Below are 22,939 nucleotides of genomic sequence, written 5' to 3'. Positions count from 1 at the left end.
CCATTTTGTGTGCTAATAATAGAAACAGTTTGGATGGGTTCCTCTTGGAATTGAAAAAATCAGGAATGCTTTTTGCTCTTTTCTAGTCTATGCAGAAACTAGAAGGTGATAAAAGAATATTTTCAGTTTCTCACGGTTACTACCTGGGTGAGGTAGTTTAATTTTTGTGTCTTCTATTTGTTTTATTTTTAATTTTTGTGTCTTTTAAAGCAAACACATTTGTTTTATAATTACAATAGCTTGAAACTTAAAAATACACCCCAGAGCAAGATGCTTGTTGTTTTAGTTAAATTACACAATTCAACAAATGGTTTTCTATTTTGGTAACGACCGACAAAAAAGTCTCCCCTTGCCCCCTGGGAAATAAGTAGTAAGTCTGTCAAATTGGGCATAGTGGAGGGAGAAAATCAAAGTCAGTTGCCTCTATACAAAAAAACATGGTATATAATACTTAAAAAGGAAACATGTCATTTCTGGGTTGGGTTGAATGTATATTAATAATAACAAAAGGCATGCATTTTGTTAGAAAATTGGATCAGCTGAGTCTCCCTTATCTTGTTTTAAATCTCATTCCCTCTAATTGGGTTTTCATGTTGATTCTAATCCGGACTGTTGCTGGGAGCCCCAGAGCACACAGTCTTGGCCAGCTCTCCCCTACTCCAGCCCCATTCTAATCCGGTCATACGTTACCGTTCGAGGCAGCCCCCAAGGACCAGTTGTTGCTGGCACAGCAGAAGGTGTGCCCTACCATTGGCAATGACTTTGGGGTTAGTACCAAAAGGAAGTGCAAGGTCTGGCCTTGGAACTGCAAGTGAAGAAGAGGGAGGGCACCTGTCAGTTTTGTAGGGCCTTTGCTTGCCAACGTTTTAGAGGGGATATATGTCCCCCCATCCCGAAGGTGTTCCACCTCTGTATTTCAGTAGTGAATTGCCACTTCCTCTGCTGTCATCTGGAAGAATGACTTAGGATACCAGACATCTGTCTGATTAGCTCCAGGCTTTGTTGTTGTACCTTGGCCGACTTGGACCCTACCGCACAGAGGGGAGTCTGGGTTCAGAGAGGTGGCTCATTCGGAGGAACATAGAGCCACCCATCAGTTCTGCTTGACTACTGGCAGAAGATTTATCTTCCTAATTAAGTTCTGCTTAAACAAATAGAGTAAAATCCCAGCTTTATACTTTCTTGGGGACCTGAATATTATTACAGAGATCAGATGTATCAGCTAAGGGATTAAAACGGGCAACAGGGAAAAGAAAGGATTAAATTAAGGTTAGATGGAAGGCGGTGGTTTGCCCAGCGGTGAGTGACACCATTATTAAGGGCTTGTCTCGCTCTAGACAATAGCAGGCAGGTTTCTCTACCCTGGGAAGCACGGACGTTATTTTAAGAGGCATCTTTAAGGTGTCAGGGTCTTCACATCATTTTTATGAAGGGCCTAGCCTGTGGAGCAGACCTGAACACTAAGGAACATTCTATCTTATATTTGTCTCTTCTTCATGGCAAGGTCTCCAGCCGACTGGGGCTGTTGACCAATAATTTGTGAGAAACGTATACAAACCGAGAATGCAATATTTTTTTAAAAATTTTATTTATTTATTTGAGAGAAAGAGAGAGAGTGCGCATGAGGAGAGAGAGAGAGCATGAGAGGAGAGAGGTCAGCAGGAGAAGCAGACTTCCCTCTGAGCAGGGAGCCCCACGTGGGACTCGATCCAGGGACTCCAGGATCACGACCTGAGCCGAAGGCAGTGACCCAACCAACTGAGCCACCCAGGCGCCCGAGAATGCAGTATTTTAACACCAAAAGAAATGTAACTACTTCTTTGGGGGCCCTATGCGTTGTGATAGCGTGACTGGGCATCTTTGCTGTAGCGTGGCCACTTTGCGTTGTTGAAGACGTGCTGGTGTTTGGGAGTGGGTTATGGACTGGGGAACATCTTGATTTGGGATTGCAAAAGTACCTTCCACGACAGACAGCAGAGTGGGAAAGAGTGGTTTTGGTGAGCCCGTGGGTGACTCCTTTAGTTGCCAGATTTTACATACTATCCATTTTATTTCTCGTCTTCCAACAGATTTACCTCTTGGTGCCTGGCGTATGCCAGGTCTTCAGTAAATATTTGTTAAATGAAGAATGACTGGATGACTTCTTATCTTTTTGTTCTTATTGTTGTTTTTGAGAGCGTGTTTGGGAGCTGGAGGGGAGAGAGAGAATCTCACGTGGGCTGCACGCTCAGTGGAGAGCCTTGACGTGGGCTCGATCCCACGACTGCGAGATCATGACCTGAGCTGAAACCGAGAGTTGGATGCTTAGCGACTGAGCCACTCAGAGGCCCCAGGATGAATTTTTAAGAATGTATTTTAGATAGCTTGTATATCTAAGAGTCTACGTAGATTATCAAGAGTTGACTTTCATTCATAGAAATGACTCTTCAGTGAATGAAAATAAGGATGAAAAGAAAGCTAAATACTAAATACTGAAGTATTTACTGTTTCTTTACACCAAGCTAGAGTACATGTTTCATTAAAAGAAAGAAAGGAAGATTAATGGTGTGTGAATTAGGTCCCATGTTATATGGAAGACCTTCTCTGCCCTTCTAGCCCTCAGCTCACTTCTTTTTTTTTTCTTTAAAGTTTTATTTATGTATTTGTCAGACAGAGTGATTGAGAGAGGCAGGCAGGCAGAGGGAGAAGCAGGCTCCCCGCTGAGCAGGGAGCCCGATGCCGGACTGGATCCCAGGACCCCGGGGATCATGACCTGAGCCGACGGCAGATGCTTAACAGACTGAGCCACGCAGGCGCCCCACACTTCTTATTTCTTATGTTACCAAACTCTCTTGATTTCACTGGATTTTCAAGGTGTGACACTTGCGCATTAGGACTTTGTAACTGGGATTCTCCCAAGTGATCCCAGGCAGTACCTTCGCTCCTTTTGGTGAGATAAATGCTTCATCTGCATTCTTCATGACTCTCAATCACAGTCTTCCAAAGAATTTTACCAAGTGATGGAAAAATAGATGAGCCCCGACTGATCAAGTTTTACCAGAAAACAAACAAACAAAAATGACCTTTCCTCTGTCTTTGCTTCCAGGGAAGGCATGCCAGAAGGACAGGTGTTTCTGGTGGAAGAAATACCTGTTTAACTTTTTAAAAATATTTTATTTATTTATTTGAGAGAGAGAGAAAGCATGAGACGGGGGGAGGGTCAGAGGGAGAAGCAGGCTCCCCGCCGAGCAGGGAGCCTGATGCGAGATTACATCTGGGGCTCGATCCGGGGCTTGATCCGGGCCTCCAGGATCATGACCTGAGCTGGAGGGAATCTCTCAACCAACTGAGCCACCCAGGTGCCCTACCTGTTTAACTTTTAGGTGAAAAGGAAAGCACCGTAGTCAGCAGGTACTTGTTTGCCATCTGTCCGGTGGGTGCTGTGCCTGTGGCATTGTGGGAAGAGGCAGCAGGTTTATGGGAAATTGTGGAGTTTAACAGTGTGGACGGCAGCGTATGGCGAGGTATCCAAGTTAGTGGGTCCGGAGTCTAGAGCTAACACAGAGTTCAGAAGAAGCAGCCTTTGGGTACCAAGGTGTAGTGTCTGGCGCAGACCCCGTGGAGGGGGGGTGATGTCATCTGGGCTTCAAAGGACATCTGGGATTCGGATGGTTGAGGGCACTCTTACGTAAGGACAAGTGTGCATATTGGAGAGAGGCACAGTGAAGAAAGTGGCTTCTGGGCCATACAAGTTGACAATGGTGAGAAGTGATGGGCTTGAGAAGAAATCCGAATGCCAGCCTGAAGACTGGGGATTGGATTTTGTAGGCCCTTAAAGACTGTGTTCCATTAGGCTGAGCAGCATGGAGGTTCATGGAAATTCCTCCCTTCCTGACGTGTCTGATAGGTGAGCTCCCAACCACCCACCTCGCCAGGTTTGGATTGCATCCTACGTGTAAATCTTGTTTGAGACCAGATGGAGGAACCTTCATTCATTGATTGATTGATGTGTGTTGGGCATTCATGGGCATCTCTGGAAATGTCATACTTTTGAAAAGGTGACTCACCCATACACATAAGCAAGGAATGCTGAAGTGTTTGCCAGATACACTGTTGAGAGTGATCTCTAAAGAAAGAAAATGGTTGTAACTTTGGCAAAACAGCCTTCCTACCCAGCTAAGCTGGTGTGCGAGGGAGTCTCGGCATGCGGATTGTCGGCTTTCGATTTGCCTCTCACCCCCTCTTGCTTCTTCGTGAGTTCCTTCGGCATATTTTGCCGCATCCCACTGTGCTCTGGCTGTGACTCAGAGCCTGTTTTGGTGAGTTTGGCTTATAGTGTTTGTTCTTTAAGCGATGTATCGTGGAGCAGTTCCAAAAATATGGCCAACTCCAGCAAAGCGGTGAAATCCCACAGTGCTCTCCCCGCTTCCTTTCCCTGTAGTGCGGAGGTCATGGCGCCTTATGAGGAGAATGAAAGGCCCCAGTATGACCCAGGACAGGCCAGCAACTGCAGACTTGGCCCAAATTGGGCACATAACTCCATGAAATAAATGCACAGCCTTGGAGTTGGAAGCACCTTTGGTCATCTCACAGTCACGCGGCTTAACTTTGCTGATTGATGAGTCTGGGCGTATGGTGAGGTTAGCTAATTGGTGTTTCCTGCAAAGTCATGTGGAAATTTGATTGTTTCTTCCTTAGGCTGATTCTTTTGAACTCTCCTGTCATTTTGGCGATACTTTTTCTTCAGTCGTGATTAATCATCTGCTGGCAAGAGCTTCTGAACTTTCCCCAAGTCATCAAATATTTATTAAGCGCCTGCTTCTAGACACTCAGGATCCAGAAAGGAGAAAGTTTTCAAAGAACTGGCTTCACGGGCCTTGCGTTCGAGGCCTGATTTGTGTTTAAGTTCCTCTGGCTGATCAGCCAATGAATGACTGTTTCTCGAGTCTCTCATACATTGGACATTGGTCTTGCTCTGTGGGGTGCAGTTTGGGCTTCCAAGGGTCCGCCTTTTTGTTGGAAATCCAGAGCTAATCTTAACATCCACAGAATGAATAGAGAACATGACCTTGGTAGGTGGCCGAAGGCTTGAGTGTCCGGCATCTCTATAGACTGAGAGGCTGGGGCAGTTCCGAAGAAAGAAGCCGGAGGGTAAGGCAAGGCGGAACCTTCTGGAAGGCAGCAGATTAGCTGGCTAGAGGAGCTGCTGCAGAAAGCAGCCTGCAGTGGTTCCTCTTTTCATGGCCCTCCTCCCTCGCTGATCTTTGTGGGGGGTTCATGTAACACCAGTCTCCCCCGTGCGTGGACTCTGTAGTGAAGCTGTTGGTTCTGCTAGGCCTCCCGGCCTCCAGCCCTGGCTGACTCCCCGGGAAAGCGGGAGCTGCAGGAGCCCTGTCTGCCTGTGGGAGTCTCCTCCTAACTGGCCCCATGGAACAGGCGGGACTTGTCAACTGTTACGACTCCTGAGGCTCTTCTCACCTTCTTCCTATGTTATCACTTGATTCTCTAATCCTGCGCAGTTCTAGAATAAATAGTGCTAGGGTAATTGTTCATCCTTCAACTTGAAAGCAGAAGGAGAAAGTGTAGCGGATGTGGACATGAATCTGGGACCAGGCATTCTTCAGTGTAAAACGGAGTCTTTTCCGAAATTTGATTTGTAAGTTATTGTTCGCAATACAGAAAACCTTTTCCCCCTGGAAGCCAAGTTCTACGTGCTGATTAAGATTTCCGACTGGCCCACAGCCGCCTGGTTAGTAAGCGTGGCTGAGCTATAAAATTCACACACTAAGTGGCAGACGTGACTGTGTCTCTGGGAAAATGGGTTCTGCATTCCAGTTTGGAATGCCGGGGAAGAAGTCCCCTTCCTTGATGGAGTGGGGGTGAGGAGCTTGGGGAGGACACCCCCAGGCCTGGCACCCAGATGCTCTGGCAGCTGAGGAATTACCCATCCACCCCACCCGTCAAAACCGGCAGCCAGCGTGGCTCCCTGGAAGGTTCTAGTGACTGGCATGTGGGGGCGGGGGGCAGGCCGCAATGGCGTCCGGCTGAGCAGCAGCTGTTTCTAGGCGCCCTGCTTCCCGTCCGGGGCTTGGCAAGCCCTTTTCACAAGGGAGATTTCATCTTTTTCTTCCCTTCATGCCTGCTCTCTTCTTGGTGAAATTATCGAAACCCAGTTATTCTGTCTCTTTCTCTTTTTAATCCTGCGACGGTCCTGGCCAAGATACCTGTGTCATTCCTTGTCCATCGCTCTTTCCGGAACACTTAATACTCCATTGAAGAGGGGCGCCTGGGTGGCTCGGTCAGTTAAGCATCGGCCTTCCGCGCAGGTGGTGATCCCAGGGTCTGGGCGCCCTGCTCGGCGGGGAGCCTGCTTCTCCCTCTCCCTCTGCCCCTCCCCACTGCTCATGCTCTCTCTCTCTCTCTCTCTCTCTCTCAAATAAATAAATAAAATCCTAAAAAAAATCAGTTGAAGAGAACTCCCTGTTGTGGAGAAAGTGTTTTTCTCCTAAAGGAGTGCTAGCAAGGAAGAACGGAAGCCATAAGGCATTGGTGATTCTGCAGTGGCCCTCAGGGACAGGGTTTGGTGATGTCGTGATGAGGCGTGAGATGAGGCGTTACTCTCAGATCTTCACTCCTGTCACAGAAGCTCTATGGAGCTGAACTTCCTGGCTCTGGATTCTCTAAGGTCCAGGCAGTCTAGAAACCCCTATTACTTACGTAAAATGACTCCATATAAACGCAGGGACAAAAGAACATCGATTGGTTAAAACTGTCCACAATCACAGGCCAAGTGCCACTAGATGGTGGCAGCAAGATAGAGCCAGAATTTATAAGTAGGTCATTACTTAATCAATTAATTATTTTTAATAGTTTTTAGAGAGGGAAGGGGGAGGGACTGAAGAGAGAGAGAGAGAATCTTAAGCAGACTCCTCCCTGAGCACAGAGCCTGATGGGGGCTTGATCCCACAACCCTGAGATCATGACCTGGGCTGAAATCAAGAGTCAGATGCTTAACCAACTGAGCCACCCAGGCGCCCCAGTAGGTCATTTTCAAAATGACATTTTGAAGAAGTCTGCTTATAAACAGGTAGTAATTACATTAGCTTGTGATACCCCAGACTCCCTTTGTTTTGACTGTATACTACCCAACAAATTTCTAGTTCTGATTTGGCTTACCATGCAGATTTCCCTCTTGGGAGAGAGTAATGTTGGCTAGAAGATGGGACTATCCAATCTTATTAATGGTCTGTTTCTTGGAGCAGAAATTAGCAAATTGGCCATTTACTCGATGTGTTGGCCTTTTGTGAACTTGGTTACAATGAGCCCACTCTCAAGAGCCATGACAATCGAAGATCAGATTCTGGACCTTGGGGACACAACTAACGTGCCTGGTCTGGCCAAAGACATCTGTCACCTCTTACTTTCCAGATGGGAAACTGAGCGGCAAAAAAAGCGGTGTGACTTTCCCAAGGTGCTCACAGCTGCTCAGCAGTGACAAATCTGGGCTTGGAATCGCTGTCTCCTGACCCTCACGCTGGAGCTCTTTTCAGAGACTGCTCTCATCACAGCCCCACACCAAGGTCCGATCTTGTCCCCTGAATGGCCGAAGTGGGCAGGTAGGAAGGAAACAAGAGAGGACCGGAGGGCAGGATTTGCTCTCTTTTAAGTGTGTTCCCTATCAAATAGGAAGTTACCATTTAAAGCCAGGCACAGTACAAATGCCATCCACCGCATTCTAGGAGGGGGAGTGCCAGTGGCTCATGGGGTGCCACGCCTGAGCTACGGGCATGATTTGGTGCTGACGTCGTGACCGCTGTCGGTGGGAGCTGTGTGGAAGCATCCCTGGTGTGTTCACAGAGCCACCCGGTGACGTATGACTAAGCAGCTCTGATTGGCTTGCTCTGGTGCCCCGTGTAATGACATTTCCTCCAAAGTTCAGGGGTTAACAGCGGCAGCGTGCTCAGCTGGGAGAATTGGAGAATGTGACTCAAGACGGGCTAAGTGAATTTGAGATTTTATTCAGCAGGAACAAGGGAGATGTGGAATATTCTTAAAACATTTGGACTCTGGGTTTTTTTTTTTTTTTAAAGGGCCTGAAGCAGAATCTAGGTCCATGGGGTTCTAGTGCTAACAGTTGAGTGATGGAGCCTATTGTGATCACCCCAAACCCTAAATTTATTTTAACTGGAAGTCAACTGAACGGTCCTGAAGCCCCGTGACATTAGAGACGTTCCCCTGTTCTGAACGAGTATGCGGTGCGGCTTCTTCCCGGAACAAGGATGTGGCGGGGGCCGCCACAGGTTATCTCAGGTGGTGAGAGCAGGGCGCCGGGGAGCAGTTTAGCGTGGCCCTGGAAGCATGGGCTGGACCCCCACGCGGCCGACCCCTCGCCAGGTGGAACCGGCAGCTCAGCGCAGCCCTGCCTCGCTTCCGGCATGGTGGAGATCGGAAATGTTAAAATGTGCGGAAACATTTAAAGATTAAATGTCTTGTGGGGGGCCTGGGTAGTGGAGTCGGTTAGGCGCCCGACTTGGTTTCGGCTTGGGTTGTGATGTCAGGGTTGTGCGATTGAGCCCTGCGTTGGGCTCTGCACTCAGCAAAGAGTCCGCTGGAGATTCTCTCTCCCTCTTCCTTTGCCCGCCCCCCCCCCCAAGGGACACACTTTCTCTGTCTCTCTCAAATAAATAAATAAAATCTCTTTTAAAATTTTATTTTTTATTTTTATTTTTATTTTTTAAAAAGATTTTATTTATTTATTTGACAGAGAGAGATCACAGTAGACAGAGAGGCAGGCAGAGAGAGAGAGAGGGAGGGAAGCAGGCTCCCTGCCGGGCAGAGAGCCCGATGCAGGACTCGATCCCAGGACCCTGAGATCATGACCTGAGCCGAAGGCAGCGGCTTAACCCACTGAGCCACCCAGGCGCCCCAAATTTTATTTCTTAAAATATTTTATTTATTGGGGGGGAGAGAAAGAGTGAGAAAAAGAGAGAGGGAAGGCATGAGCAGAGAGAGGGAGAAGCAGAGTCCCCGCTGAGCAGGGAGCCCGATGCGGAGCTTGATCCCAGGACCCCGGGATCATGACCTGAGCCGAAGGCAGAGGCTTTAACCCACTGAGCCACCCAGGCGCCCTAAATAAAATCTTTAACCAAAATAAAATGTCTTGTCTGAGTTCAGCTGCTGATGTAGAATTGGACCTTAGGTAATCTTATGTAAATTGGCCAGAAGTCTCACTGATAACATCAACAGTTAACTCATATTTTGCACATTATATGTATTATATACTGCATTCTTACAATGAAGTAAGCTAGAGAAGAAAATGTTATTAAGAACTCATAAGGAAGAGAAAAATACATGTATAGTACTGTGTTGCGTTTATTGAAAAAAAACCCACGTGTCAATGGACCTGTGCAGTTCAAACCCGTATTGTTCAAGGGTCAACAGTACTTAAAAAGAAAAAAAAAAAAAAACCCATCTTTCATGAAGTTTCATCTCTGTCTCTCCTGCCGCTTACCCAGAGTAGAGTAAATGTTTGTTGTTGATATCCTTTTTTTTTTTAAGATTTTATTCACTCATTTGACAGAGAGAGATCACAAGTAGGCGGAAAGGCAGGCAGAGAGAGAGGGGGAAGCGGGCTCCCTGCTGAGCAGAGAGCCCGACGCGGGGCTTGATCCCAGGACCCCGAGATCATGACCTGAGCTGAAGGCAGAGGCTTAACCCACTGAGCCACCCAGGCACCCTGCTGTTGATATCCTTGAACCCCGCCTCATCCCATTGTGGGAGCGGGACCTTAAAAGCATCTAGCAGTATAGCCTGAGAAGCAACGCTTTCTTTCTCGTCTGCATCACAGTTGTGGTCCGTGGAGGGAGGGAATCCTGCTGTTCATCCGACCTTGGCAGATCCAACTGGAAACTAACCAGCTAATTTCTGGACCCAAATGGTAGAGAGAAAGTTCAGCTCATCTGGGACTCCGCTTCATGCCATAGTAAGCAGGCTAGTGAGGCTTGCACAGAGTGGCAGAAGATGAAAAAGCACAGGCGGGGGTAAATATGCAAATTTGCATTTCCTTTAACAAGCCCCAGTGCTTTGCAGATAGAAAAGGGGAATTGCCTCTCCATTTTGTATGTATGAATGGTTGGGATTCGCCCGAGGCAAATGGCCTGTCCCGCAGCCTACTTCTCCTTGTTCTCCCCATGCCCACTCCACGTTGGACAATTCTGCTTTTTCCCAGCTGGGATACGATGTTCACTACCACGCAGTTTGAGGTTTGGAAGGGTGTGGTACTGTGGACGGGGTTGCCGGTTATATTTGCTTTTTCCACCGCTCGCAAATCGTAGCTCTTAGGCTTTGCTTTCTGTACTCCGCCCTAGAGGCCTCTTCTAGCTCCTTCTGGTATAGCTCCTTGTGCTACAGAACAGGCTTTTAGCGAGAAGTGTCCCTGGGTAAACTCAAGTGTATCGGGCTTTTCCAAAAAGGAAACTCTGTATTGTCGCGGCAGCGCCCCTCCGGTAGGTGCAGTGGCTGACTCTTGCTGATGATGTACATTTCATTTTCTGATCGGGTGATTTGTCCTGATTCCAGCCAAGTGCCGGTGTGAGTGAATAACACCAGTGTTGCCACATACCGGTGGTCAGTCAGCCTGGAGAGGGAGCAACAGAAAAAGAAAGGGGCAGGTTTTTTATGACTGCTTTTGCTCTCCTGCCTTATTTTGCTCATATTTATTTCTGCTTCTTCTTTTGGACTCTCCCCATCTCCACGTGCACACACATATTTGTGCTCCCATTAAGAATTACGGGCTAAAAATGAATGAGTATTTTGCTTTGTTAGCGTTTCGGTGTGCATGGCATTAACCCTTCCCCACCGATGGGCCCTAAGGGAAGTTCAGTGAATCCGGAATCCTCTGGGATACTAGGTTCTTTCTCCAGGGTCTGTCGTATCTTGTTCACCCAGACTTTGGCATCCTGAAACAGAATGCCTAATTATTCCTGGACAACTTTGAAGTTTGTATTGGACTGTAGTGTCATTTGACTCTTGAGTAGTATTGGGATGAGCCCTTTACTAAAAGTAGATTAGTGTGTCATTTTTGTTTTTATTTTTTTTTCAAAGATCGATCGATTGATTTGAGAGAGGGAGAGCACGCGTCCGTGCATGTGAGTTGGGGGAGGGGCAGAGGGAGAGAGAGAGAGAGAGAGAGAGTGAATCACATGATCCTGAGATCATGACCTGAGCCCAAATCAAGAGGTGGCTGCTTAACCAACTGAGCCACCCAGGCGCCCCTAGTGTGTCATTTTTAGATGTGATTGGGCTCTTCGGTCGTGTTGTTTGACTGCAGAACATTCGTTGATTAAATGAATAGCACAGTCATGAATCCCGGAATAGGCAGACTTCTCTAGGCTCATATTTGCGTACAGTATCTAGGTTGATACTCCTTCCCAATTTGAAAAAAAAATGGCTACCATATATTTTTGTTCTAGAGACAGAGTTTAGGTCTTGAAGAATATGTACACAAAGAAGAGAAAATTTTGCCTTGACGTTGTCCCAGAAAACACGCAGATTAGGAATTAATTAGGCCCATTACCAGTCTTGTCCCACACGAAGAGGTACATTTTATTCCCATCACTGCGTCTGGGAAAAGAAGATTCAGACTTCTAGACCTCCTGGAATGAAACATTTTTAGAAGGTGCATTTCCGTCCAGGGCTTGGGTTTCCCATAGATAAGTGTATCCACGTCATTGGTTCGCAAGTTCGTGGATTGTGCCTATGTTCGAGGATGCTTCTAGTTTCAAATACACGTATATGAGACTAGAAGAATTGTCCATTCATTTTAATACGTTGAATACATTTATAAATCAACAATTAATTTGTATTTAAAACAACAGCTGACTGGTGTCTTCACTCAGGACAGTGGCCTGTCAGAATGAAGGCAAAGTGAAATGTTGTATTTATTTCCTGTTTTGTTGCTGACGGTAGAGTACTGTTAGGAAGGCCAGAGGTCCCATCTGAAAAAGTCACCTGAGGCCAGGAAGAGCCGGCACAGGTTCAAATCCATGAAGACGGGCTGAGAGGGGCAAGGTCAAGCAGCAGAAATCAGGCACCAAGGCTGGGAGCCAAAGGCAGGCCTTGGAAAAGTTTGGGTGGCATGGAGTTGGGATCCCGGCCACTGGGACCCAGTGTGTGGCAGCGGGGAGGACGGGGAGCAGAGGAACAGGCAGTGTGGACAGTGGTCCTACTGAATCCGGTGATTAAACCACGCGCTTGGAAACATGTCAGAAAAGTCCCGCCCCCTTCTTTGCGGACCATCAGTACGTTGTATAGGTGACAGGCATGAACTGTAACCCATGCATTCGGGTTTTCTGGAACTGGGCTGAGTATTGACATGCTCAGGTTGGATGAGCGCATTTGCTTGTGGGTTGTGCTTCTTAGCTTGGCTCTCATTTCCCATCACTGCTGCGCTCTGACTCACCGATGGCCTCCCACATGTCATTAGGTGGCTCAGCTGCTGTTTTCACTTCTCCCAAAGGTGCACAGAGGTTTGGGTCTCAGCTTGTACATTTTTGTCTCCCGAGAGCCGGAGGAAGTGGCCGTTGGCTAGTTTGGTTTGCTGAGTTGAATACTTAACGGTGTCTGACGGTTTCAATTTCCTTTCTCATAGGTATTCGATCCTGATGACCTTTATTCAGGGGTCAACTTCTCCAAGGTTCTGAGCACACTTTTAGCTGTCAACAAGGCAACAGAAGGTAAGCTGGTCTTGTGATTTATGAGTGGCGCGTGACATGTTTGGATCCACAGGCTTCTCATTCCCCTGGGAGCCAACTGTGGCCAGGACGGTTCGATCGGGGCACTTTTCTCCTCTCCTGGCAAATAAATCCCAGTGGGGGTCAGATGCCTTAATTGTCCTTGGAGTAGGATTTTAACACGCCTCTCACAGATGTTACTGCTGTGCCCTTCATATAAGGATAAGAACCAAGAAGCTATTTTGTTCAAAGCTGTGGAATAAGCCCCTGAGTATAACAAGACAGAAAAGGAAAAGACAAGTTCTCTTTTTCATAAACTTCGCAGAAGATAAGCTGTCACTTCCCTGTCCCCCCTACTGACATGTTTTTCTCAGACTTTTGTATGTGTCTCTCCATGCAAAGGAAGCCATCAGTAACCTTGCACTGGAAATGAAACCTCAGGTTCCTAGTGAATGGAAAAAAATCCTTTTTTTTAATTATTATTTAAACGCTTAATAGCCACCACATCGGAGGTATTGAATATAAATCTTAAAGAATGTAAAGAAAACGTGGATATCTTGGAGTATAACTTCACTCCTTCTGCGAGACAGCATCTTACCTACAGCTGGATGGAAATCACCAGAATTAAAATGCGTTGAGCCAAAAAAAAAAAAAAATGCATTGAGCCCTTACCATGGGTCTAAACAATTCTAAGAATCATCGGTGGGCTCATCTTTGAAACAATTCTAGGGGTAGGTATTATTATTAGGTCCATATGACAGATAAGGGAAGTCAGGCCCCCGGTTGCCCAGTTAGCAAGTGGCAGAGCCGGGATTCAGACCTGCATCAGATGGAGCCCCGACCCTTAATGCCCGAGCGTGGCTCTTGGGGTTCAGACTGTTGGAAAGTCAACAGGCTGTGTGCCCAGCACTGCCAAGCGCCACAAAGGAAGTGTAAGATACAGTCCCCGCCCTTGAGAAAATGTCTATTTAGGAAGGCTCCACTTCCCCACATGAGATGATTGGCGAACAAGAGCAGACAATGTAGTCAATGCCAAAGCTATCAAGTAATTACCGTTTTAGTGAAAAGAGCTGTATATAATAGCAATAAGTGTAAAAATACTTCTCTGGAGTTGTTCTTTTGCTATTTGGGAAAAAAAAATGCTTTTGAGCCATTGCAAGGCGCGTAGCAGAAAGTACAGCTAATTCAAGGAACTATATTTAACACACACGACAAGCACCCAGGGCTGGGCAGGGAGGATCGTGTAATTCTAACATTATGCCATACAAATTATACGTTCTTTTGCCAAACTCTGCTAGCAGGTTTTACAGTCTCTTCCCTTGCCACAGATATTTATAAAATATAAGGAGGTGAAAGTTAAAACATCAAGGAAATTACTTGGATACTGAGCTTGTCGCCTAGGGAATGTTTGGGCTCTAGACTTTTGCAGTTTATGTCTTTTAAAAATAAATGGAGAGGAAAAGAACCCTCATTTGAATTTGTCAAGAAGCTAGCTCCTCTCTTTAGCACGCTGTCAGCATACGGAAAACATCCAGCTCAGCGCTGGTCTGATCGAATTTCACAAGGTTTCAAGGAAGAGAAGATTCTTGAATTTGAGTTTTTCAAAGAAGGATCCTCGGTGTCAAGACTGCATCTCTCCCAGGCACACATTCTCTCTCCGATTCTCCTCCCGCGCTCCCACCCCAGCGACCCCCCCTCCGCAGCCCCAGGCTGGTCACAGACGCCACACATACTGCTGCCTACGAGGACGAGAACCACCCAGTTAAGGGCCAAAACACAAAGAGAGAAGTTTGAAATATTTCAAAGTAATAAGAGCCACAAACAGCTGTTTGGTACCCAATATAGTTCTGCCTTGGATAACAGGGCGTACTGTTGCCACTGGTTCAAGAGGGGCCAGTGGTAGGGAAATGGGTTAAGCGAAAATGTGGCTTTGTCGCTGTTTTTCATTCTACTGGACAGCGATGGCCAGTAAGGTTACGCGGGACGAAGCTGGCCGCCGGCATGGAGGGGGCGGGTGGTGCGGAATGAAACGCACTTGGCACGTCCCTAGCCGTAACCGTGAGGAGGACGGCCCCGGGAGCCTTTGATGATGTCCCATGAAAGACGGCGTGCTCTGTAGCTGTGTTTCGGACAGGAGCAGTTCCCTTTACCTTGCCTTTTCTTCTTTTCACAGATCAGCTCTCAGAAAGACCATGTGGACGTTCCTCTTCTCTTAGTGCTGCCAATAGTTCTCAGACGAACCCGCAGGGAGCGGTGGTTAGCGCACCTCCAGGCCCGCAAAGGCAGTCCAAGGCAGTGGTAAGTACAGAACCCGATTCCCCTTGCCCGTTCTAAGATCCGTCAGATGAGATCCCCTGGCCCGGTTTCAGCTGCCTCGGTGGTGAGACAGCTGGCCTCTGTGTTGGGGGCGTCGCCCCCAGAACGACTCTGAAACCCGGCTGCCAGTTCAGGCCTGTGGGCCAGAGGGTCAGAAACTCCGGGGGTTGAAGCCCCGGAGTTCTTCCCCTTCCTCGAGCCGAGTGAATCCTTCCCCGCAGAAGGCTCTACAAATGGAAGTCACTAGAACTACCTCCTGATGGCGGTTTCAGTCCTCGTCTCTTACTTGTTCTCATCATCGTGATCGTCAGTTTAGTTTTTCTCTTTGTGTTCCTGGGGGGCCTGTGAGGAGCTCCCGCATTGGCTGTACCCCGTTGTCTTTGCATTTGGTCTTAATGGGAGCGTTTATCGGGGAGGAACCGCCTGTCTTCTGCTCGTTAGAGACTTTGTTCCCTGTCAGAAGCCACCCACTTGCTCTAAGCCATCAAGAGCTCTTGCTTCCAAAGCACTTTAACTACTTCCAAAGCGCTTAACCTTTTGAGATCACGATCCCTTTGAGGAGCCGATGAACACGATGGTTCCACAGCCCCGGGACCCTCTCAGATTGTGCGCAGAATCTCCTGCCTGTGAACTTCCAGGGGTGTGTTTCGGGTAAAGGTCCGTTGTGCTCATCAGCTTCTCAAAGCGCCCGTGACAGCTTAACGACTCCCCACTCAGGTAACGGGGGGGCATTTGGTGTTTGCCAGTGACTAAATCTTAGCCAATTTAAGATATTCTTAGCAATGGGGAGGTGGGTGGCAGATTTTATGGGTAGATTAGTACCTAATCTTGGCTGTGTAATTGTGTAAGACCGTGTCTGTGTGTTGGGTAGAGGCGGCTCATTTAAATAAGTACCTTCAGATAATTGGTGAGGGAGAGGGAGATGAGAGCTGTGACCCCCCCCCTTCAAAATACATATTCTCACGAATGCAGAAGGTTACATGTGCTTTCGAGGGGCTTACTAACCTCCACCCCCCAGCCACCTCCCACCCCGGCCCACTCCTCAGCTAAAAACTCAAAACTGAGGGAGACCTGGGGTTTCACTTTACTGGCCTCCATTCGTTTAATTTCTGCCCCTGCCCCATTTGGGGGGGCCGCTTAATCTGGTGTGGCTTTTGTTTCTCCAGGAGATGACGGAAAATGGAAGCCATCAGTTGATAGTAAAGGCAAGATTCAACTTTAAGCAGACTAATGAAGACGAGCTGTCGGTTTGTAAAGGGGACATCATTTATGTCACCAGAGTTGAAGAAGGAGGCTGGTGGGAAGGCACATTAAATGGCAGAACAGGCTGGTTCCCTAGTAATTATGTCCGAGAAATTAAATCCAGTGGTAAGTAGATCTTTTAAAAGCCTGTTTGAGTGCGACTCTTGTACTTTCTTATGTTCCTACTGCGACGCTGGTCGTTTTACTGGGTTCCCAGAAACTATTTGTACTTGCACGTGCATGCCAACAATAAGGGTGCAAGAGAACTGGGGGAGAAAAATCTGTGATTAGACATTTTGAAATAGTGTTGTATTTAGATTACATCAAGGCAGCAAAAACCTAAAAAAGCCAAAGAATTCAAAGCTCAGACAACTGTTCTACCTTAACTATGTCCCCTTCTGTTTACTAATTCTAGCCCGTGGAAGACAGTGCACAGTCCTTCCTGCCGCTCCAAGACTCACCATGGTAGAACACAATAATAAGAGAGGCCATGTGCTAACTTCCTTTTTTTAGCCCTAAGCTCTTTAAGCAGACCTAAGTCTAAATGCCTCCGGGATGTGTTCGAGAAATAACAATAGTAGGGCTGCAAGCTGTCTGGCTGCTTTTATTCTGAAGAAGATTTTCCTTAACTCGGGTACTGCTAACTGCTTCTCCTCTTTCATAATAATATCCAGAGAATGCAATCTAATGATTCTTCAGTAGTCCTTCTAGAACTTTCTTAGGTAACTTCCTTGCTTTTTTATTATTTAAGAAAGTAGGCCCTGCCTATATTACCAAATATATATACCACCTGATATATAAAGATATACACAATGCAGATAACATAGTGTGCACTTATTCACATTATTATATCTCTTTACTTCCCCAAAATATTCACCCAAGGGTTCCTTTGAGTGGTTAGCTGCTCAGTGCATTTTTTCTTTCCTAGATGTCTTTATTGTTTTCTTAATGCCTCAAAATTAATACTATTAACGACTATAATTATAGGCTCACTATAAATGAATTAAAACATTACAGAGATACATAATGTAGATAATGTGAATCTTCTTTGCACCCTCCCCCAGATAACCACTGTTTGGAGGTGTTTTTTTTTTTTAAAGAATTTATTATTTGACAGAGAGAGATACGGCGAGAGAGGCAACACAAGCAGGGGGAGTGGGAGAGGGGGAAGCAGGCTTCCTGCTGAGCAGGGAGCCTGACCCCGAGGCAGGGCTGGATCCCAGGACCCTGGGATCATGACCTGAGCCAAAGGCAGCCGCCTAACTACTGAGCCACCCAGGCGCCCCTGTTCGGAGTTTTTTTCCCCTAAAGCATTTAAGAGAAAGTTTAGTTTGCATACTTTCTGTATTGTGTGTTCATTTAAGAGTGGCAGGGGTCTGGGAGAGGGCATCTCCTTTAATGGAATAAATGTTTACTAACAGACTTATAATTACATGTGTATATGTAGACTTCTTAGCACTTTTTAAAGATTTTATTTTTAAGTAATGTCTGCACCCAACATGGGGCTTGAACTCACAACCCCGAGATCAAGAGTCACAGGCTCTACTGACTGAGCCCGCCGGGTGCCCCTTATCACTTTTCATTACTGCGCCGGGAATCACGATGTTTCTCCTGAGCTCTGAAATATTTTTCCACACCTTGCTTGGAATTTCCTTGGTTTTGATGATCCTTGCGGCTGATTCTTACCCCTTGCTACAGCTTTCAGTTACTGTGAGCTGGTGGTCAGGGTCTCTGACTTTCCAGATTCATACTAGCTTTGTTCCTTGATTCCGTGTCTTCATCCACAAAATTAAAAGCCACAGCACTTGCTGCCTTGCCTGGGAATCCCAAGCATTGTTGGGAGGACACGGGAAGTGGACAGACAGCATGCCTTCACCGTCATGTCCCTCACTGACATGCCTCGTAGCGCAGTCTGGCTGTTGGTCCCGGGCTTTGGACCCTTCCCTTCAAGTTTCTCGTAGATTCTCTTTGGTTTGGAGCTCAGCTAAGGACTCCCATGACAAGCTCTGGCTCTGATCTGAGCACCTAGGTAACCCTCAGAAGCATCTTACGCACCTGTCAAGGATAGGTCTGGACAGCAGGGGCCAGCAAGCCTGCTAGTTAAATGAGACCTCATTTAAACTGAGTAACCAGAGTGATTCTTTCAAAACAGAACTTGGGTGATGGCTCCCCATCTGAAAAAGAATAGAAGCCAAGGTCATTTCACTACTCTACGAGGTCCTCCAGGATTTGGCTTGCACACAAGCACTCTGCCGTCCTCTCTGACCTTTCTCCCCCTCGCTCTACTTCAGCCACACGGACACCTGCGTCACTGGCTGCCCCTCTGCCCGGGACTCTCTCCCCAGATCTGCATGACGGGTTCCCGCACCTCCTTTAGGTCTTTGCTTACTTGTCTGCTTCACAGAAGGGCCTTCCCTGGTCACCCGAGGAAATGGAACCTTATCCCCATGGCCCCGCCCCCCTCCCCTGCTCTGCTTTTTGGTTTACCGTTTCTGTCTAACGTAGTATACATGTGCTGATTTATCTCATTCTCTGTCTGTATCTTACCATTACAATGTACGTGCCATGAGGACAGAGATGTTCTTCCGTTTTTGTTGAGGCTCAGGAAATCTCCGTGAAATGAATGACTACGTGGGGCAGGCCATTATGTTCTGTTTGGCTTGGTGACTGAGGGTCACATACTGGGTAGCAGCGGTGCCGTAATAGTCTGTCCTCATGGACCCTGCCTCCAAGAACCTGACAGTCTAGCGGTCAAGATAAGTGTGGACGTAACCAACTGTAACAGGACGACACAAGATAGGTAACACAGGCAAAGCTCTAAGTTTAGGTAAGGTGCTGTTAGAGCAGTAAAGAATTGACTCCCTTAACAATACCCTCGGGGCGGGGGAGGGGGTAGCCCTTAAATTGCATCTTGAAGGATGCAAAGAAGCTTCTTCAAGTAGAAGGCTGGAGGGCGTTTGTAAGTTAAGGAATGGAAGTCAGAGGGCGCGGGGTGGGTGGTGGGGTGACTGGGGTTGAGGGGAAGGCAGGTCAAGAGAGTGGGGCCTTGGCCGGAGCCACATGAGGAAGGGTGTCAGCGAAAAGCAGGGGATCGCGTGTGGTTCCAAGGGCTGGATGGCGGAGAAGAGGTGGGGGTACTCAGCGAGGGTGTGGGGAAGCCAGCAGAGGTTCTCGCTGAGAGCGAGGCAGTCCAGGTAGTGGTATGGGCCACTCTCGCGACAGTGGAGCGGAAGAAGTGGGTGACTGCAGTAGACACTGTTAAAATCCAATCGAGAAAATTCGCTGACGACTTGTTACGAGTGAAAGGGAAGAGGTGAGGGTAACTCCAAGTCTAGGGGTCCAGCTTGAGGGTGAGCTCTTTAAGGGCATGTGGCGTTCCTTGCCACGACGGGCTGTCAGGCAGAGAAATGAGACATGAGTTTTGCCCTCGCGTTCCTAGTCTAGTTGTGGGGGGTGGGGGGGTGGGACCTCTTCGAATGTAGTAGGATAAGCTCCGTGATAGTGTTAAATGCAGGGCGCCGTGGAGAGAGGTGAGCTGAAGAAGGGGATGCCTGACTCACAGGACGTGCCGGGCGTCGGGGTCTTACCCGTCTTTGTCAGGAGACGGTTGACTCGTGCTGAACTCCATTAACAGAGAAGAGAGGATGAGGAGGAGTGTGTGTGTGTGTGTGTGTGTGTGTGTGTGTGTGTGTGTGTGTGTGTTGGGTGGGTGGTCAGCACCGAAGAGGAAGACTTGCTTTGGACATGGGGAGTAGAGGTGCCAGAGAGTTGTAGTTTGGACGATTTCCAGCAGGTAGTTGTCCTTAACGGACGTAGGGTCCAGGGGAGAGCGAAAGGCTAGAGATGAAACCGACAAAAAGGGATGATGAGGTGGAAACTCCGGAGCAGATCGTCCGTGGACCGGGGGGTGCGCTGTGCATGGAGAGATCCGAAGAGGCTTCATGGAGCAGGCGGGCTTTGAGCTGAGCGCTCAAAGACATGGAGGCTATGGGTAGGTGCAGATGAGAAGAGAAGACAAGCCAAGTCAAGTCACAGTGATTGGTGGGGACAGGACAAAGGCCATGCGAGTTCGATGCCGTGCAGTTTCGTGCTTAGTCTAGAAAATACCTGTCATTTTTTTTCATTTCTTTCCACGAAGCTCATACTGATGTATAAGCTGAGGAAAGGAGGTTTGTCTTTAAGGAGTTTTTAAAAAAATGATTCAGAGATGAAATGCATCTCTCCTAGAAACGAAACTGTCCATTTCGAGTTTTAAACCTGGCGGCCACACAACCTTGCGGGCCATCGATGAAGTTGAATCAGGCATGGAACTAAAGGACTCCCGTGATCTCTGTCTACCTATGATTGGGTCAGACGTGTAACACTGAGGTCACTCAAATAGTCCGTAATTGTGACCGACTCATTCATGGTAGCCTTGGGTACCTCCCGCTCATTTAAGCCGACTTTGCCCATTCCTTTGTGTTGTCTTAAAAACAAAAGCAACCAACCCTAGCCCCGGGCAAACCCTTGCCCTGCAGATTGCTGGGCTGTGGGAGTGCTGTGCACGGTTTCCTTCCCTTGAGCGTGTCCCCTGACAAGAGCACTTTGTGCTCTGGTAAATGCCCTCGGGGAGAGGCATTTTAAGTTTTAGATTCCGCTGTAGCTTTTGTCTAGGAGATAATTATGGCCAAAGCCCTGGGGGCAGCTTCTTCCCTCTGTTCAGGACGAGGCTGGTTTCAGAGGTCTCGTGGAGCCACCAATCTCCTACTGTAGAAAGTTCAGAAATAGCATATTTGAGTATGTCACGCACGCACACGCGTAACTCCTTTCGACGTGAGCTTGAGGCTGAAGGTAGAGTAGGTTTTTGTGACCATGTGGATAAAAGCCTCTCATCAAGGATAATGGAACCTGGACGGTGGGTGACATCATGAAGCCGTTGTTCCCAGTCCTGCTTGCGTACCTCTCAATTCCTTGTTACATGAGAAAAATAAACCCTAATGTGAACAAAAGTATTTTTTCCGAAAGATTTTGTTTCATGAAAAATACATGTATGAATAAATTAGTCATGATATAAGCTACAGAAGCTTTCTTAAGGGCCTTTGCTCCTCTGTGTGGGCCAGATACGTTATAAATAAGAAAATTAGCCACTGATACAATTTTCAGTCCTTTACTTAAAAATCAGCGGTGACCTATAAAGTAACATGTTATTTATACCTTAGAGAAATTTCTGCCAATGCATCAGGAACATGGTGAGTTTTCTCTCTTTTTCATTTTTGTTTTTGTTACTTAGGGAAGAGCTAAGGGTTCTGTCGGGACTTGGCATGAAAATTTTCCTGGCAAAGTTTCCATGCCAAGGAAGTATTGAAGCAAGTGTGATCAGAACAGATATTTTAGGCAAATTCTGTCTTCCGCTGCTGGTTCAGCGAAAGGGTCATTAAATCCTTCTTCTAAAACTTCTTATTAGCAGGTAAATATAGATATCAAATGCGGAGATTAGGTAGCATTCTAATTAAATTTGTCTTAAGGCACATTAAGAAATGGCTCTTCCTACTGATTACAAACCCAAACTAGGATTGAGCTTTATATTTAGATTTCCTGTTGTAGTCCCCTGGGTATGTCCCATGGATGTTTTGTATCCAGAGAAACTAGTTGTCGCTAGATGTCTTTTTGTCCAGTGTCCACCACAGGCAGTAGGATTCGGCGCACCAGCAAGGGAGGGGAAGGAACCCGAGATTAGTTGGAAAGGGATCTTTACGTGAGGATTAGGAGGGTTTCTTAGGGCTCTGTGTGATTTGCTGCTGTTCGAGTTCTCATATGGCAGATAACCCATTTGAATTCTTCTCTACGCTGAGTGATGTCAGCGATGGGATTGGATTGAGGAAGAGCGGCGAGAGAGATCGCCTTCCCTTGTTCCTGACCTTAGTGGTGCACGCTCGGCCTTCCATCTTGAGCCATTTCTCTTAAACGCTAGCTGTGGGTTTGGGGTAGATGTTCTTTATTGACTTGAAGGCACTCCACTTCATTCCTGTTTTGGGGGACTTGGGTGGGGGGTGGGAGTTTTTTTCCCCTTGAATGAGTGTTGAGTTTTGTCAAGGGCTTTTTCCACATTGATTGATATTATTACCATGGGATGTTTCTTTTTAGAGTATTGATATTGTGGGTCACGTTGATTGATTTTTGAATATATAACCAACCTTGCATCCCTGGGATGAGTTCTGTGGTCTACAGTGCTTTAAAAATATTGCTGAATTTTATTTGCTCACATTTTGTTAAGGGTTTCTACATCTATATTCATGAGGGCCATTGGTCTGCAGTTTTCTTTTTTTAGACTCTCTGTCTGGCTTCAGGATCAGTGTGAGAGTGACTTCATAAAATGAGTTGGAAGGTTATCCCTCCTCTCATTTTCTCTAAGACATCGTGGAGAATTGGTATTGCCTCTTCCTGAAACATTTGGTAGCATTCTCCGGTGAAAGCATACAGGCCTGGAGAGTTCTTTTTCGTGAGTTTTAAATTTAGAAATTCAATTTCCCTAATAGTTAGAAGGCTCCTCAGATGGTCCATTTCCTATTGGGTAAGTCGTGATAATTTTTGTTTTCTGAAGAGTTGGTCCATTTCACATCTAATTATCGAATGTCTATGTGTAGAGTTGCTCAGAGTATGGCTTTATCATCTTTTTGATATCTCCGGGGGCT

The 22,939-nt window shown here is 47.1% G+C and overlaps 1 protein-coding gene across 2 annotated transcripts in view; it reads left to right on the top strand.

Moving 5' to 3' along the window:
- ARHGEF6 (Rac/Cdc42 guanine nucleotide exchange factor 6) overlaps positions 1–22,939 on the top strand; it is a 101,782-nt gene that overhangs the window by 19,035 nt on the left and 59,808 nt on the right. For both annotated transcript variants that reach the window (XM_080795841.1, XM_080795842.1), the window contains 3 exons: positions 12,629–12,713; positions 14,884–15,008; positions 16,193–16,394. In XM_080795841.1, the coding sequence (XP_080651967.1) occupies positions 12,629–12,713; positions 14,884–15,008; positions 16,193–16,394 (412 nt within the window). The remainder of the gene's footprint in view (positions 1–12,628; positions 12,714–14,883; positions 15,009–16,192; positions 16,395–22,939) is intronic.

Source organism: Martes martes (genome assembly GCF_963455335.1).
Source record: "Martes martes genome assembly, chromosome: X".
NCBI classification, from domain to species: Eukaryota; Metazoa; Chordata; class Mammalia; order Carnivora; family Mustelidae; genus Martes; species Martes martes.
This window is presented reverse-complemented; position numbering and strand designations above follow the sequence as displayed.